This window comes from Passer domesticus, chromosome 1, assembly GCF_036417665.1.
Source record: "Passer domesticus isolate bPasDom1 chromosome 1, bPasDom1.hap1, whole genome shotgun sequence".
In the NCBI taxonomy this organism is placed as follows: Eukaryota; Metazoa; Chordata; class Aves; order Passeriformes; family Passeridae; genus Passer; species Passer domesticus.
Window position 1 is genome coordinate 34,138,226 of NC_087474.1, and position 19,373 is coordinate 34,157,598.

Sequence of the window (19,373 nt, forward strand, 5' to 3'; positions counted from 1 at the left end):
CGTCTTCTGTCATTCTCCTGAAATGCTCAGGCATCTGTCCCACCCCAGCCTCCACTCCCTGCAGGAGTGGTGGGCTGGGATTTATTTAAAGAACAAAGCAGGAAATCCTCCTATAGAACTTAGAGTGTTTTCATTTGCCTCGTTACCTGGTTCACAAATGAAGCCATCAGCCCTTGGTTGCTGAGTTACATCCTCTACTAGTACCTGGATCCTGTGCCTGCTGTATACATTCAAACTTGTTCTTTATGATTAAGTTATCCCTGATGTTTTTACGTCTTAAGATGCAAGCACTGGTAATGGCAAAGCCAGCCAGCAATGAGGTTTCATAACTCTTCTTTTTGCTTCCAATTGCTGGGAAGTGCCCTTGTCTGCAAAAAAAGACTGCCACCTGTTTCCCATAAAAATACCATGCATTGCTGAAAGCCTGAAGTATCCCACCTCAAGATAAAAACAAAAAATATGGCCTTCACTTTCCAAGAGGGATTAGTGGATTAGGGATTTTGTGGTGCCTGTATTGGCATTTTAATAGTGCCTTAATTATTTTAAATTTTTTTGTTCTTTTGTGGAAAAAAATTATCATGCAAAAATGCAATAATCATCACATCATGTGCTTTTGGATTCACCAAGTGAATTAGTATTTGGTGCATTACAAATGGATTTTCATAACTTCTTTCTCCAGATCTGAAATCAGTTCAAAAAATTGTTTGTCTTACCTCTTCCTGGCCTGCCCTCCAGGCATTCCTGATCTCAGACTGGCACCAAACACATCCAACCCTGACATCTGCCTTTCATAGACAGAGGAGGTGGTTGTTACCTAAAATTAATTTAGATCACAGTTTGAAGGATTAAAATAGCTTTCACAAATGCATAGTTTTAATAAGTGCAGTCTCAGCTACTGCTATGTCTTGTCTGTAGGTGAATAGTGGTAACACAAAGAATATGAGAAGAACATTAAATAAGAGGAATAGTAGTTTGCTTTTCAAAGTATTTGATCTTAAACACAAGTGTGCAAAACCTGACATCACTAATGCACAGCACTGTATTTGTTCACATACATAAAATATTAAACTTATGAAAAGGCATATTTATTTAGGAAACATAATACTCTCCCTCATAAAATTACCAGCATTTAACTCTAACCACACAGATGCATTTAAATTTAACTTCACATGCCTGGAGAACAGCACTGAACACAATGCAGGCAGGATCCTATTTGCAGCTTCTCACATTTGTTTAGATTTCACAAATAATGAATTATGCAGTAATAACTCTATGGAGAAACAGACAAAAACTTACCCAATTCCATTAAATGTTTAGGTGTGCTTATGATTTTCCTTGATTAATATTTTATAGAGTATAATATTGAATTGTGCTGCAAGTAATAGTCCTGTTTACATTTTTAATAGCCTAATGTTAAATTAACTCAAAGGGTTATCAGTGATGAGCATGACTGGGAAGGAATCAGTTATGTAAGATAATGCAACTCACAGTGCTAGTGTTTGCTTTACTGAAGCTTTTAAATTCATTTGGCTGAACACTTGAATCTATTAGAAAAATTCAATTTGTGGAGGTGAAGCAATGGTGGTTTAACAGAAACCCACCTGTGCAACCAAAGGCAGTATTTGGGCAGTATTTATTACTCCAGAACCAATTCTGGAGTAAGACAGCAAGAACTATTTGTAAAATGAATCCCTTTGTTACATTGTGCCTTTCACAGCATTTTATGTGCCTAAGCTGACCTAGAGGCTAAGTCACAGGGGACACTTAGTCACCAGTGAAGTGATGAGCCAGGGATGGGAAGTCTGCTGATGTGGCAGAGTGAGCCAAAATATGACACTGCAGGAATGTGGAAGGAGGAGTGAGGCATGCTGGCTCACAGCACTGTCCCACTTGGAGTGCTCAGGTGAATCTTAGGTTCTCTGGCCATGATCACTGCTAAGCCACAGGACAGCCAGCAACAGACAGTCATTACTGTGCCTATTTTAATTATGTCTAGTCTAAAATACCCACAAGCTAAGTCTCATGTGTTTAAATGCAACACCTTGAGCTACGTGTCCTGTAATGAACTGATCCAGACTGCACCAGCAGTCTCCTTCAGCTCAGAGGAGTGTAAGGGACATCCAGTGTTTTTAAAGCTTTTTGACAACCCTGCTAGAGTTTACTTGTCCCACTGTAAGATTTTTACACATATTCATGCTCATCCTTCTCATCTCCACACTATTCTATCTTTCCTGACTGATGGGGAAATTGTGCCCCTTGCTTGATGTGGAGCAGGGAAATAAATTGTTAGACAAGACCTATCAGAATTAGTATTAATTAACGAATGAGTTAACGTGGCTAACTCTGCTTGCAGACTGTGGGTTGAATGTACACAAGCAGTGCTCCAAGTACGTGCCCAACGACTGCCAGCCAGACCTCAAGAGGATAAAGCGAGTCTACTGCTGCGACCTCACCACGCTGGTGAAGGCCCACAACACCCAGAGGCCCATGGTGGTGGATTCCTGCATTCGGGAGATCGAAGCCAGAGGTTTGTGTGCTTGGGAGAGCAGTGGACACAGCGAAATGAGGATGACTTGAATTACGTGCTAAGCTAGAACACGGTGCTGTGCTCGTGCACACTGAGGATAGGATGGGAAAATGGGTTTTTTAGTGTAGGTGATACATTGCTTTGCATTAGTTAGTAAAATTAAATCATGGCATTCCTTAATGCAATTCCCTGAAATGCTTTCTGAAAACATGTCAAAACATGTATTACGTTACACTTCTGAAAGGGGTGAACTTTAAAGTGAACTTTTAAGTTCATGTTTATGTGTCTTTTTTCATTACATTATTTTAACATACCTAGGGACACATCCCATTTCAGAGTAATCAGTTTAAATCAAATCCATTTTTAATAACCTTTATGGACATTGTGGGCAGGAGAACAGGAGTGACTGGAAGTGGCTTGGACAAGTGAGGTCGGGGGCTATGGTGTTTTGTGGCAGGACACATCTCATGATGCTCAGTTACTGACTGATGGATCCTGCAGCACAGGCAGCATGTCACAGCCAAAACTCAAGCTTGTGACAAGTTTTTGGTAAACGGATGTGTGCCAGATTGAAGGAAAAACATATCCATTTCAATAATCATGTATCCCCTCTGTTATATTCATGTATTTTTCCTTTGGATAGCAAATGTGCAAGTTGTGCTGCCCAATAAGCCAAATTTTCCTGTTAGTCACAGCTTCAGCACGGGAATCTAATAATGCTGAATTCATGGCATCCCAGTAATCTGCATAGCAACACACTGATACTAGCCATAGGGATTTCAAACCCACACATCATCTACTGAATTGACTCAAAGACTTACTAGTAAATCCCCTGCACTGCTCTGTAAAGCTCTAGAAGGATTATATCATCATCACAGGGACAAATGGAAAGAATAGTATGGACTAAGACAGAAGAGCTTTACTCTGATGATATAGCAGGATGCTACATTGCATTTGAGATCTAATCACTTACTTGTACATTTATTGATTGAGATAAAATCTGTTGCCTGCTCTCCGTTTTTTCAACATCTTTATATTTATTTCCTTAATTGCCACAGAACTATGAAATATTTTGATTTTGTTCTTAAGAAGACAAAGAATATTGGAACTTATAAGTAGGTTAGCACAGTGCATAGTTACAATAAGGGATTTGGGGATTGAAATGAATAATGTGTGTGTAACTTGGCTTGCTCTGCTGAGCTGCCCTGCATTTCATGTTGGTGTGGAGCAACGAGGGGAGAGTTGTGCAAGTGAGCACATCTCTTGTGGTAAAAGAACTGTAGAAGGGATGCACTGATGTGGGGAAAGACTGTATTCATCACATCTATCAGCTGTATATAAGTAAATGCTGACAGCAAAACAGGAATGAATTGTGCTCATAGGGAAAGGCACTATTTTACTTTCATTGCTATTTGTCATTGGGCAACTGGTAAAAGGAAGGAAGGGAGACCTCTAAAGCTTTATTAATTATAGCCAAATCCAGGAAAATCTCCTACATAAAATGAATAAATCGTAATAACATCACATGCCTCACCATTAGCAAATTGCAGTATTTTCTCTAACACAATCAAATCAACGATGTACCTAACAGAATCAGAAAGTATAAATTCTAAAATGCTTTAATCCTTTAAAAAAATTTTACATCATCTTGATCTTTCCTTAACTGCTCCAGAGTTTCACATTACAAATAACATTTTCCTATGCTTAGTAGGTCTGCTGTTCTTGCTTTATTGTTCTTAAGCCTAAATATCTGTTGGCTACTAAAGTTAACAAGAACTTTTTGTTTCAGGTTTAAAGTCCGAGGGCCTCTACAGAGTTTCAGGCTTCACTGAGCACATTGAAGATGTGAAAATGGCCTTTGATCGAGGTACACCATTTTTTAATCTTGTCCAGTTTTAATCTAAGCTTTCAATTCTAGGACATTTCTGATCTTTCAGGGTTTATATATGTACCACGGTAATGAAACTGACGTATAAGCAGAAGAACAGAAAGTAACCTGTCTTTTCTGAGTTTAAAGTGTAGTCCTTTTCATAAGAATAAGTTATGTTTGATAGTTGGAAGGAATAATTAAACATGAAGTATTGGTGTGTATAAACTTAAGTGGGGGACTGGCTAATTGTTCAACCTAGAAGCACAGACTAGGGACTTAGTTTAAGTGTGAGCATAGGTGGTGCCAGGGGAAAGTTGTTAGTCCTGTCTTTAAGAGACTCAGCACTTTTCTATACAATAATCTATTTATGAGTTTAAGGATCAGGAACTCCAATTGGGAAGTCCGTCTGCATGTAGCCTTGTAGAAAGCACTGCACCACTGTGCACACGATTGCATCTGAACAGACGAGAGGGGCATTGAGGAGGTTAGTTGTACAGCATATTGAAAAACTAACAATTAAAACACTGCCTGATTACCATCCTCAGAGCCCTTCTAATTGATTGAGCTGATTATGTTGATTCTGGTTGTGCACACAGTCTTTGCACACAGGACTAATTTTAAGTGTGTATTTTATTTTATTTATTTAAGTGTGTATTTTAAGTGAGCAACAGGGTAGGGCCTCCGTTAATAGAAAATACCTTTGCAAGTACATTTGAGAAGATACATGAATATTATTCTCATTTCCCATAAATAGTGGTTTCCTTCCTACTTAATTTTTTCAGGTATTGCCTCTGCCATGGTAGGGAATAGGGTCAGACACAGCCCTGTGATCACAAGCCCATGGGTACGAGGTAGGTCCAGGTCAAGCCAGAGTCAGGGTAGTGACCAGAAGGGTGGATGGTCCCACACCAGCATAGTGCAGCTGGAGACAGCTGTGATGTCACTCAGGCAGGGATTGAGGGCCCTGGAGACCCATGGGCAGGAGATGTTGGGGCTCCAGAGGAGGCTACACAGGCTAGCAAGGTCTATGGGAGACACATTTACACGCTGTGCCTCAGCATTTCTTGTTTGCAGGCAGTTTGTTATGTAGACATCTCCATAAAGAAAGTCCAGCCAAGAACTTCCAAAATGGCTGTTTTCATCCTGAAATATCCTTTTAAAAATACTACATATTTTTAAATATGTTGGATGCTGTGAACATTTGCATACACACACATAGGTCAGCCATTCTTCGGGCCAGAGAGATGCACAGTGATATGACTGCTATCATGGCCAGTAGTGTTCCAGATGTGCCACATGAAGCAATAAAATCAGTGATCCTGGGAGGCTCACAGTCCTCATAGGTGCCATTCTGCTCCCTGCAGGTAGATCTGGCCTGGCAAACTATTTTTCTGTGTGTTAATTCTCCTCTAAGTGTAACAACCTGGATGAAACCCAGAAAGAGAGGCACAAGTTGTAGAGGGAACAGTTGGAAGAAAGCAAATTTAAATTTATGTCTGAGCATGGCTTCAACACTGCTGCAGCTGTAGTTCCTTTGCAAATGCTTTGAACCACTGGAGCCACTTCAGTTTATTGCCTGTTTATTAAGTATACTTCTGGCATAATTGATGGCAATGCACACTTGGATTAGACCCACAGCAAGGAAAAAAGTGTGATTTACAATGGCAGCAGCACCTGGGAACAGGAAGAAGAAGGTGACTAGCAGTATTGGATTTCCAAAGGAAAAAAAGCATGGATAAACAGGAAAGCAGAGAAAGCAAGAAGAGAGTTTGTATACAAAGGCTGTGAGGAAGGCCATTGGGCAGAAATATACCAAAATCTGTGTCTTCATTTTTTTTAACAGTTTCATGAGGGGAAAGGGCTAAGAAAGGAAAGGGTGTTGCCATTAATAAAAAGGCATGAATAAAAGCAGGAGAATAAAGAACATAATCCTGTTATGGGCTAGAGAACTAGAGTATTGCGGGAACCAGAAGCTGACAACTTTCAACAGTTTCCTGTGTTGAAAATGTTTTCTCCCTGAACTGGGGTGGAAAATCAGGAAGAGCTGAGAGTTTTTACAGGAAAGGATTTAAATAAAAACAAAAAGGGTTTTTTGTTCTGACTTGTGGGCTGTGCAGCTTGAAGGTGGTTGTCACCTGGCAGAAGTTTGAATTGGCAAGACACTTCCAACCTGAGAGCTCAGGGTTTGCTTCCCTGTCAGATCCTTACAGTGATGCCACCCTCTCTTTTGCATCCCAGCCCCAAAGGTAGGAACACGCTGCTTTTCTATTGCCCTCTTAACTCTTCTAGTACTAGAAGCTAGAGCTATCTAGTGAACTATCCCAGGAAGGAGGATTACCCCAGTTCTCTGCCCCAGGTGAAAGAGCTGGGAGAGAAAGGATCTGAGTGCCAGGTGGCAGGTCTTGTCTTCAAAAAGAAGAAATTTTCTTCTTCTGGAAATTTTCTGTTCAAATTTAATTTTCTGCCCAGAAAGTGAAGTTTCTGAGGGTTTTACAGAATTCGTATTTCCACATTCACTACAGAAAAGAAACTTGGGGGGGGGGGGGGAAGTAAATTACAGGAAAATTAAAATCACAGGAAATTATTTTTTTTAGGAGGGGAGGATATTCAGAGGAGATGCTGAGAGCAGGGGTATGAACCAGAGAAGAGAACTCTAATCTAATTGATAGTCTTGGCACACTACTGGAGGATGTACACTGGCTAGGAATAAATTTCATTTAACAATTTGAGGACCATTTTTTAACCATCTGAATGCAAAGCTTTCAAACTACCTACTAATAAGAGCAGAAATAAAAAAATGTTAGCTAGTTTTGTAAATGGAAGTTGTAGGGTTTATGGGAAGGTGGGTGTGGTGGCAGAACACTGCACTTCAGCATTCCAGAGGTCCCTCCCTGCCCATCGTTTCTGAGTCAGTCCCCAAGCACCTGGATAAAATTCCAGGACACTTTCACCTCTCCAGAAATACAGCGTTGAGTAAAAGGGTTTGAAAACAGACAGGCAAGGAGTCCTCCCATTTTAATGCACAGGATGCATCCTTCAAATAATGCCATCAAGTGTTCTGGTTCCAAGCTCCTCATCATGCCACAGGGGCCAGAAGACAGCAGGATACAGTCAGATGAGGCATGGGAGCTGACTTGGCCGTGGGGAACCTCTCCTGCTGACCTCATGTGCAGCTGAAGGGGTGCAGTGAAGAGCAGCCAGCTCTCCCTCTGACTAATTCTGCCTTGACAAAGAAGCAGTCACTTGGTGCTTCCAAAGAATTAGAGCAAGAACAGAAAAAAGTTCCCATCTCCGGAAGAGAATAGCATCCCACATAATATTACTAGGGCCAAATGTAGCTGTGACAGTTGGTTTTAAAAAAGGGTGAAGTTGGTCCTCATCTGATTTAAACTGCCTTCCAAAGCTCAAGCAGTGTAAATACCCCTACTGTAAATTAGCATTAGGCCCTCGGAGGCATTGACAATGTTCCATTTTAGTGATTTTTGTAATGAGAAGGAGGGGAATAATGTGGATTTATTTAATCTGGTGAATGTTGGTGCTGTAGAGTGACAGTTGCTCTCTGTCAGCTTTGTTGAGCTGTGGCGCTGTGGCATCCAGAGAACACCCATTGTGCATTTTATCCACAGAGCTGCCATTGTCACCACCACATTCTGTCCCCCCACTTGTTTGTACAACGGGCTGGTACAATACACTTGCTAAAAATATTATGCTGTTAAATATTACATGAGTACTTAGAGGCATCCTAAATCATACTCTTTTGCCAGTGTAGCTGAAAGACTGTCAAATGCCAAATCCAAGAAAAAACTAAAAGAAGCATGCTAGCATGGTAAAGGATGTGCAATAAAAAAAACACTTAGGAGAAAGGAACTTAAATCTAATTCAGTATTCACAGGGTATGAGTGGGGCTTTAAGAATGTAATACTTATTCTATTTCATTCTGTAATGAACTATTGATAATTTCTATGGCATCTGAAATCAGCTGAAACCTTTAAGGAAAAGAATAAAAACTTTATTTTTCTTGAGATATTCAAATTTCAACATAATACAACAGAATACATTGAGAGTCAAACTAACAAAGAAAGAGAAATTATGGGGTTTGGGTAGAATTAGGTTTGTAAAGCTGAAATTGATTACATGTTTGTAATACAAAATATAAAAAAACAAAACTATATTAACATATGGATGCTGCAATTTTACTGCAAATACCAACTAGAATCTGAAAAAGTTCCTGTATTGAAGAGTGAAAAAATTATTGTGGTAAGGTAGCATGTAAACCACATGTAATTCATATATGCACACACACACCAATCCCTACATATCTGTTAAAAAATGTGTAGGGTATATTACAACAGATGTATTGCTGGGCTCACTTTAAAATAAACTTCAGTGCATTTCAAATGGATGTATATTTGCCTCCGAAGAGAAAAGTAAAATCTTTGACTCAGGAATTCATGATTTTTCCTACAGTAAGCACATATGTAAATAAGAGGTTTGAAGTACATTGTACTTTGAAGTACCTCGAGCTGAAGTGCCCCTTTAAGGAAGCTTGCTGGGCTGCTTTGTAAAAGCACTAAATAAATAACACTTCCATTTAGTATACTGGTGACCTGGATAATAGATGTAAGTCTGTGCTATATCTGTTCTGATGCAGCTGCTGGCTCCTTGGAGGTATCTGTTTTCAGTGGAGCATTTTGAGTGCTCAGTGTACATCAATTAAATAGAGCTCTCCACACAAAGCTGTACAAGACTAATGCTACCGTGCCTGGAATGTGTGGATTAAACAAAAGATTGGGGCAGTGTAAACATCCTCCTAGGGCTTATTGATGCTGTATTAAATTAAATGCTGATGGATGTATTCAGACTGCTCAGCTGCATCAAGAAAGGCTGTTTGTTTTAAACACTTAAGCATATAATCTCCTCTTGATGAGAACATGTAGTGCTATTAGTCTTAATGAGAATTATGTGCATACATTGGACAGGACGTATCCCTGCAAGATTGATGCCATAGGTTTGTATAAAATGTCTGCAATCAATATAAACTCTTTTACTGTGCTGGGAAAGCCTTTATCTCCATCTTGGTATCAAGCACCCCCACTCATCTGTCTGTATCAGGGCATGTCCACAAACACTGTTACTGTGAGACAAGGCAATGGCTTGACAACATGTCAGCACCTTGGTGGTAACAGCCCAAGCTTGTGCCTGCAGCTCCTGGCAGACACAGCAAAGCCCTCTCTGCTGCACAAGCAGGCAGAACCTTGCATCACCACACTCACATATGGCCCTCACCTGCACCACGTGCCCTGAGGGAAGTGTAGTATCCTTAGCTAAAGGGTGGGAAACAGGGACTACAGGTTATAATTGATCTCCAAGAAGCCTGAGGTAAAGCTGGGGGTTAAATCCAGACAACCACACCCCCTACTTGACCATCTTTCTACAGGAATACCACCAAAATAGAGAGGTCCCAGGAAGGCAAGACAGCAGAATTTCCTGATATGGAGAAAAAAATGTGAGTTAGGAGGGTACTAGGTAATACAGAACAGAGGTGGTCATTTGAACTTGAAAAATTATAGTGCTCCTGCCTTGCTGCTACTTTTTGTAATTTCACTCATTGCAAGCCAGGACTTCCCAGCAACACCTGTAAACTTTAAGCTCATGTGTTTAAAAGTACTCTTTCACAGAGTTCTGACTAACTGTTATATTGTGGCAAACAAAATGTATGCCTTTTCAGATGCATCTGTTTAGCATTTCATCCATTACAAGTATCCATATTAATTTAAAAATCCGTGATGCACATTTCAGAATAATTGTATAGCTAAATTCCTTAGCATGCCCATTTGAATTCAGATCTTTGCTATAAATAAATAAATCAAATATTAAGACATTAGAAGATAGCAGAAAATAAGGCAGCTTTCTTTTCAGCTAATCACTAATATGTTGGTACAAGATATGCAAGATTTGGATGTTTCTTGTTTTTTCCTACTGGTCTCCTGAGGGTCATTGGAAATTTATGTTATTTCTCTATGCCTCTCTTTCTCCAAATAGAGATGAAAATATGGTGCATATTCCTATGCAGATGGAAAATATTATGTCAGAACAAATTATTAATAGCTTAGTTTCAGTGAATAAATGGGCTAAATGCAAGAAATATGGTATTAACATGGTTTTTCATCCAACACTAAAATAGTATGTTTGAGGTGCTGCACTGCAGATATGGATGCTGTAATCACCAGCCCCTCCAAGAGATGTGAGCAAATAAATTGTTTACTAAAACATAAAGAAACTACCATTCCTCATTGATATACTGTAAACTTGGTAGCAATATATTCTCATTTAAGCCTTCCAAGCACTTTCAGGTTGATTTTCTTGTCAGGTTGCACACAATAAATCTGACTTAGAAGACTAGCCTTGCTTCCATCAAAATTAGGGTGGTTTTAAATAGATTTCTTCTTCCTTTTCTAGATGGTGACAAGGCTGATATTTCTGCCAGTATTTATCCAGACATAAACATCATTGCTGGAGCACTGAAGCTATATTTCAGAGACTTACCAATTCCCGTGATCACCTATGACACCTATTCCAAGTTCATAGAGGCAGCAAGTAAGTATTGCTTAGCATTTGTACCAACCTTTATTTCAATTTCCCATCCATAAGGCATTCCAGGTTACATAAAAGGACAGAAAAAACCTGGGAAAATAGGTGCTGTCTTCATTCCTTCTCTGCCATGTCCTTTATTCACATTAAGCTTTTGCCTGAGTGTTCATCAAATGGGATGTCATGCAGCTTAAAAAAATAAAATCAAATGTATGGTATTAAAATAACTGACTAGTATCCGAAAGTGTGGTTTCAGTATCTTTTTGTATGTCAAGATAAAAAAATAGTGTAAATCCTGCTGAAATTTTTAGAGAGATTTCCAAACAGTTCTAAATGAGCACTGATGCTCAGTATATGTAGGTACACCTACATATTCAAATGCATTGAGAAATCTTGAAGTAATCCCATGCCATTTCAATCTCTATCTAAACCTACATATTCAAGCATAGTCTTCTAAAGTCACATATCTACACTCCCATCTAGTTTTGAAGGCTAATGAAAGTAATCTTTTGTAATATTTTAAATAGGCAGTTCTGGGCAGAATAGTATTATGAAGCACTTAACAAAGCTTGGGTTCTGCACCTAGACAGATGTGCAGATACAGCTACAGACCATGAAAATAATGCCTGGGAGGTCTTTGTTCCTGATTTCTTTTTTAATTTTTTTTTTTGAGGATGAAGAAATTGCTGATAAGCGTCACATTTATGAGTGCAATATTTATCCCTGCAAGCACAGTCAATGGCTTGTAAATGATTCCATAATAATAAGTTATCTTCCTGATTTATTGCTGTGTACACAGGGAAAGCCCTATTAACATTAATCCTGTTTGGTGTTTTTACAGAAATCTCCAATCCTGACGAACGACTAGAAGCAATACATGAAGTGTTGATGTTACTCCCTGCTGCTCACTATGAGACACTTAGATACCTAATGATTCATCTCAAAAAGTGAGTTAATTGACATGCAGGGTAATTCTTGAAAAGCTTAACAATTTTCTGCTTTGAAAGAGAAATATTACAGAAAGTCCTAATAAAGCTTCCATTAGGGCACTGCCTCTAAACCAATAATGTTACAGATAAGCAGACAAGCTGTTTGTATAAGTGCATATAAGCTGTGCACTTATGTAGCATAGATCCTTTTGCTGGCATATTATTTCAAACCTTTCAAGAGTTAATTGACATTTGTCGCGCTTCTCTAAGGCAGATCATATCTGAAAAATACCCAGTGGTGGGTACTCCAGAGACGTGCTGCTGTGAGGCAACACTTGACCATGCTTTGTTTCTGCCTCCCCTTACCTCCCGTTTTGTCTTCTTGAACAATAACCCTAAAAGGAAAGAGCTGTGTCTTATGAGTTGTTCCTCACATCACAGTAAGCCAAGAACCAAGCAGGGCCTATTTTTACATGACTATTAAAAGTAATACAGGCCCCAGTTATATCTCTCTTGGTTTTAAACATGTTCTGCCCCATTTGCTTTCCAAATCTCCTTTAGGCATACATAAGACATCCATGAAGGGCTTCATAAAGCTTCATAAAACATACAAAATTTTCAAAAGTGCCTACATTTAATTTTTAAGGTATTTAGGATTGTACTTCCAAGTTTTCCAAGTTTTTCAGCTAGGTACCTAGAAAAATTAAGGACTGCTCCAGAGAGGGTCCATCACTTCCACTCATTTTAAGGAAAATTGTTTTTCAAAACCATGCTAACTTTACTTTGGGTATTTATATGCCTCCATAGGTCTTTTTTGTAAGTTTTTAAAAACTGAAGCTGAGTACAGACTGGTGCTGTCATTTCAATATAGCCTTCATTTATGGCTATATTGCCCAAGTTATTCCTTGTCTCTGGTTAAACTTCGCTACTTGGAAACAGAAGAAGAGATAAGGGAGGAAAAAAGCTACTGACCTTTTATTCAGAAAATCATTGGTCTCTTCTTAATTGTCCCACTACTTGCAACACAGTCATAAATGTGGAGTACTTCCTGGGTTTCATCTGCACTATTAATGCCGACCTAAAAAGACCTCAATTCACATAAAGCTGCATCAGAAAACTTTTGTGAAGTGCATTTCATGCTCTATCAGGTTCTCATTATGCAGAGACTTCTCATTTTGAATCAACTCGGGTCATTACAATTGAGTAATTTTTCCTCTTGGTGGGACATTACCTGGGCATGCAGGAGCTTCTTTGGACTCTGTAGAAATGAGATGTGCAAACATCCACCTTTGTCAGTACATATGCATGGCAACTGATGATGATTCACATTCGCTTTTAAGAAGGTCTGTGGAGGCTGTAGAAATGTGACCTGCACACAGAATCAATACTTTCATAGCTTGGCAGCAAATTTTTAATAGACATGTATGGACTTACCTTCCTGCTTCTCATGAACTGCAGTCCAGACTTTGGTTCAGCTGTTGAGCTGAACTACTGATGAGGCAGAAAGAGTCTGAAGTGCTGATTAGGCTTCCTCTCTCAAATATCTGCAAGTCACGCAGTGAGTTTCCTCTCCATTCCCAAATTATAGCTTTTGGTGTCTGCATGGAAATCAAATGCATGTCAGTTCCTATGGAGAATCTGTTGGAGAGATCTGAATGTGAAAGAGGAATCATTAAGGTTCAGACTATGCTGTTCTGTAGATTAAAGACACAGTTCCAATTTCAACCCCCTAGGACTCTTTCTGCATGGATAAAACATGCACCAGTATAAGAGAGTCTATGTAGGACTGCAGGGTCACAACCTCTACACCACTGCTGTTTCTTCAGTTGAAAAGAAACTCCAGAGTTGTTGTTAAAAGCACAGGAAAATGCAGCAGAGGACAACATCAGTGACAAAAAACGAGTTTGTGGGTCAATTAATTACCTTTCTCATAACTTTTTGCTCAAAATTGAAGGAAATACAATAGCATGAGCAGTGCCCCTGAAATACAACTCCATCCACAGTGACATTGCAGTCAAGCTCTGCATCTTCTCTGTGTTCACCCCAGCTGTGCAGCAAGCCCAACACTCCTGAACAGAGGTGCTGGCTCTGTGTAGGTTTGCACAGCTGTTGAACATCTGTGCAGCATACATGCACAGAGGGAAAGCAGAGTGTCAGACATACACTTGCTTCAGCTTCGAGGTGAAGAGGTGGCTTCAGCTTCGCAGCCTTGGTTTGTCTTTGCTGCTTGCAAAGCACAGCTAATATATATGTGCTAGAAGATGAGGATGTATCTGTGAGTAGGGCACTAATGGATTTCTATCCTAAAAGCAAAGAGGAACAGCATTTTTCTGTGACAGAGCCATTCTTTGCAGAGAGATGACAGCAGAAGCACAACCAAGTCATATGAGTACTTTGCAAACAAGGGAAGACCAGAGTATTTCTGGTTTCAGCCACTTTGTGCTCCTGTGATAGCATGAGTGAATCCAGCTGGGAATTGCCATGGCTAGGGAAGACCTCAGTTGTTTCCAGGAGAGCTGTCTCCAAAACTAGATGTGCTTCACCCTGGCAGAGCAGTTGTATGAAGGAGAGATGAAACCTTATCCTGGCTGTACTTCTCACAGGAAATGTCTGGTCCATGACTGATCACAGACGTGATGGATCAAGGGACTGTGGCTGTCCTACAGCACAGTGCAAGAGCACTCTCAGGACTGAACTCAATATGCCACTCAAATAGGACAACACTGATGTGATCCAGCACTGCTACCTGGAGGGAAACCTTGAGAACACCTTGCATTTCCCAGCAGGCCTGACTGATTTTGCAGACAGGGGTGACTTCTCTGCAGTTTTGCCAATCCTTGGTGGCCTTTCTTTGCTTCAGCTACAAGCAGTCTATCTATTCTTGTATTTACATTGTATGACCTGTCAGCAAACAAAATAACCTGGGCTCTTCCCTGAAGTGCCTCTGTTCTCTGTCAAGGATAGATGGCATTTTTAGCAGCCTGATTTAAGCAAGCCACCTCTCCAGGCATGTTCAGGATTCAGCCTACTCCTGAAGTGTAACAAGCAGTTGGAATCACTCAGCTCCTGGTTGCCCTGAGGCAGCCAGCAAGGCAGAACATCCATGTGAAGGTGTGGGTTCCTGCAGGCTGGGATCATGTCTGGGAGCATTGGTAGTCTAAGGAAATCTTTGCCTGTATTTGTGGAGCACACACTCACCCCCTATGTGATATGAAGCACAACTGCAGTTACTGTAGCATAGAGAACTGGTCCATACATCATCATTTAAATCATGATTATGCTTTTAAAAAAGCAGTTGCCAGTAATTCTTACACTCTAACAGACAGTCACATGGAAAAATCACTGAAGAGGTGAGAGGCGTTTAAAGGCAGTAAAAATCACAGACCTACTGTAGCTGCATTGTACTTGTTGTGAAAAAAATAACAGCATAGAACTGTGAAACAGTTATTATATCGAGAAAAACAAAAAATGTCTATGTACCAGTGCTTGATGTGAAACAAGACTACAGACAAAGATGCAGATATTCTTTTTGTCTGGGAAGTGAGCAACTAATTACTTTTTTTTTTTTCCTATTTTAGGGTTACCTTGCATGAAAAGGATAATTTTATGAATGCTGAAAACCTGGGAATAGTGTTTGGACCTACTTTAATGAGACCTCCAGAGGACAGTACCCTTGCTACACTGAATGACATGCGGTACCAGAAGTTAATTGTGCAGATTTTAATAGAAAATGAAGATGTTCTCTTCTAGTCAGAGAGGCATATCTTCAAAGCCATTTGTTTTAAGATAATTAATCTGAAGTAAAAACAACATTTCTTTAAATTTTTTTAAACAGAAAGGAAGAGTTCCTTGACTGCACTTCAATTTCTGCAAAGTTGCAGATGGATGCCAAAATGTTTAGGGAAAGCCTATGTCTCATAGACATACGCCTCTTTGTAGAAGGGAAAAAGAAGGTCAGAAAAAATCCTCTTACCTTGTATCTTTTGCCTTGCCTCAGATGTATATTTGTTTTGAGAAGTTTCAAACAATTTTATTGTTAACTTATTAAGAAACACAAAACGTATTTTAATATGGCTAGAGAAGCAAAAAGGTACTTAATCAGTGTTACTTGTATATGCCTATACCTTTCCTTCTTCATGAGACGTAATTATATATGTCAATTGTGAAACAGAACCTATATTATAAAGATATTTTTACTTTACCTAGCTGAAAGAATGGCATTTTATTTTAGCAAACTATAAATCAATGCGGTGCATTGATTATTTTCACGTAATTATTTCCTGCATTTTTGCTATGATATATTGAAAACAATTGCCACTAATGCAGTATTATCCTGACATACCTCTTCCATTGCAAGTGTTTTAAAGAACAATACCTTTCTTGTGCATATTTCAGCTTCCTTAGGTTTCTTTGCATCTAGGCACTAGCACCCTAGGATTGTACACTTCCAGCCATTTGTTATTTCCCAAAACATATAGTATATTCTTTTTTTTTTTTTCCCATGTAAAATAAGGTCTTGAGAATTTTTTTCAAAGTCCTGGTGGTATTATCAATTTCACATGCCAGATTTTTCTTGGATTACAGTAATATATAAGTTACGTGATGCTGGGACACTGGATATTTTCTGGCCTTGTTGAAAGTCAGCACTTTTTTGAGTGAATGATGAAGGATTTGTTTTTCTGTAAAAATTGACTTATGTTCTGTCATGTTTCTCTATTTATAAATGTACAGTAAATCTGCTAAAATTGTAGGTATTTATCTTGAATGTGTTTCCTGATGGTTTGTTAGAAAAAAAAAAAAGAAAGACAAAATGTGTAGGACATGTGGGAGCTGGTAAATTTAATTATTACCAAATTTTAATATTTTTCTCCCCTCACAAACATTGACCTACAGAGTTCGTAGTCTAACTGCAACTTATTCCTAATGTTAAAACTGTTACTCAGCATGAAATGTTTCTGCAAGCATAGAAAATCAACATACTTTACTACCAAACTCAATTTTCAGTACAAAAAATTCCTAATACTCCTTCATCTTGATCATTTGTATACCATATGCTTGGTAACTCAGTGATGCAGTTTCCTGAATTATTTCAGGGAGCACATGTTTCTATTCAAATTGAAAAATATGTGTAACTATGATAATGAAGAGAGGTAGAGGGTATGACTGTAAATTTGTCGTCTTCTAGAGAAATAACTAAGGGCTAGATAGATTAATCCAGATTGCAGAGCAAGTGCTAAATAGTCTGAGTTCCCAATACTTCCATAGATCCTCCTGCCTCGTACAGGACTATTTGTTGTAGGTTATGTACTACTTAATACTGTCATAAAAATGATCTGAAATGGTTTTATTTTGTGAAGTGAAATATGCTTTGTAATTTATGATAGTGTAAATGGAAGGAAAAATCCCATTAAATGTGTTAAAAGAGTTTTGGTGTCTGTCACTGACTACACGGCAAGCTGCCAAACAAAAATCAATCGCTAATTACCATCCTGACATTGCTGGAAACTTTCCTGCTCAAAAATCCGAACAGTTTTACTGCAGGTCGCAGTTTCAGATTGGCACTAGGTTACCCATACTACCACAGCCAAGCACATGCACACATTTCTTTTCAGAGACCACCCTGACCCACCTCTATGCAAAACTTCAAGCAAGCAATGAATCCCAACATCAATCAATGCCATCAGAGTATTTTTCCACACTCTTGAACACAGAAATTTGACTAACAGTGGTTTTCTTTATTTTTTTTCTGGTCAGTTGCATTATGAGTTGTTTTTTAAAGGTAGAACACAGGCATCTTTAGCTTGTCTCACTGCCTGGAATCTCCAACACATGTCCCATCTTAAGGATTCGATGACAGTACAAGGCAGTGTGCCTAGAAGCACCCATGCTTAGTGTCTGGAGAGCAGTTTCTAATCTGTTGGACAGAGGGATGAATATGATTCTGCATCTTAAAACACAAATATCTACTAAATTGTTCATGTTTCACTTGGCTAACTGATCAGCCGATGTCCAGCATCCTCGTGGCATATGAACACGGAGGTAAAAGGTCCCGGTCCCCTCCACACCTCATTAGTGCCACCTTGTGCTGTGCAGGCTTCATCTCATGTCGGACTTGCTGTGGCCATCACTGCTTCACCTGGGGTTGAGTGGCATAGTGAGGTCAGACCATTTCAGATTCACCATTCGAGGAAGTAAAAAGGCAGCAGACTTCCCTCTACAAAACTCACTGCTGAGACCATATAAAATCATTTTACTCTTAATGGAAACCTATAATCTAGTACACAGGGGGAAAAAATGGGTTTGACTGGATTAAACCAAATCCTTCCCTTTGCTTCAAAGCATTCAGCAAGAGCATGATGACTTATCTCACATGAGGCACTAGCAGCAAGTAGTAAGAGTCCTTTGAAAGATGCTCCAGGAGGCTGTGTGTGAGCCTGTGTAACTTCCCTGCTAGGTCATTTCATCTCAAGTTGAAGACAGTTCTGCACCTCTGGGGGCAGGTGAGACACCAGTGTCTGACTGCAGTGGATCCTGCCTGCAGTCAGGTGTTCAGCAGAAACCTTGTTCCCCTCCAGGTATTGGAGAAGGTCTTTGGTGAAGCAGCAAGTCCCCTCCAAGTCCCCACCCACTCCCAATTCCTGTCTGCCAATCAACTATCCCTGTGTTCTGGGTGCCACTCTGTACACCCTCACAGCAGCTGGGGAGAGACAACTTGCCTTCCATAAAGCAGAAGTGTCTTAGCCACAATCAGTGAAACATTACATCAGAGTTATGTTAATGGTTTGTAAGGTGATAGCTTTCCAGAGTGCCTTGGAACAGCTGAAATCTCTTCTTTATACTCATCTTTGTGAGACTCATTGCTGTCAGGTTTAAATAATTGGAACCCACCAGGGAAGTGAGCAAAGGAATTGTTCTCTGCCACCACCATGCTGGAGACAAGGCAGCATGCTCTGTGCCTGACTCCAAAGCACACACATTCTGAGAGGGCACTGGACAGGGAATTGTCAAAGGGTTTTCCCATATGAGACATCAATTTGGGGCTCCTCCACCCAGACACCAGGAGGTCAGAAACTTAATTATCTCTATCCTGCTGTCAAATACTACTGGAATTGGACAGAGGATGTAGAAGCCACTGAGAAAGGAAAAGAGTTTGGTGCTGGGGGGGAGAAAGAGAAACAAAGTGCATAGTAAGGAAAACTTTTTTTTAACATGAAGTTCCAAAGCACAAAGAAGACAGAGCTTTGTTCTCAACTCCGCTTTGCAAGCTGAGGTCAGTTTAAACTACAAAACAGGTCTAACACAGCACAAACCTGGGTGAATTGGAACCACATTCATTTTATTTCTAAAGAAGAGGTAAGACTACACTTTCCTCCACATATAGTGTTCTCAAAGCTCACACAACATTTGAGTCTTATTGATAAAGAGAGTTCTTCAGGGGCACTTAGCCTAAGACTCT

At 39.7% G+C, this 19,373-nt stretch overlaps 1 protein-coding gene across 1 annotated transcript in view; it reads left to right on the plus strand.

The window, feature by feature from the left end:
* The window catches only part of CHN2 (chimerin 2), a 158,874-nt gene extending 141,532 nt beyond the window's left edge, over positions 1-17,342 (plus strand). Inside the window, exons 9-13 of the mRNA XM_064413160.1 lie at positions 2,354-2,527; positions 4,317-4,394; positions 10,857-10,994; positions 11,830-11,935; positions 15,496-17,342. Of these exons, the coding sequence (XP_064269230.1) occupies positions 2,354-2,527; positions 4,317-4,394; positions 10,857-10,994; positions 11,830-11,935; positions 15,496-15,667 (668 nt within the window). The 3' untranslated portion in view covers positions 15,668-17,342. The remainder of the gene's footprint in view (positions 1-2,353; positions 2,528-4,316; positions 4,395-10,856; positions 10,995-11,829; positions 11,936-15,495) is intronic.
* The last annotated feature ends 2,031 nt before the right edge of the window (positions 17,343-19,373 follow it).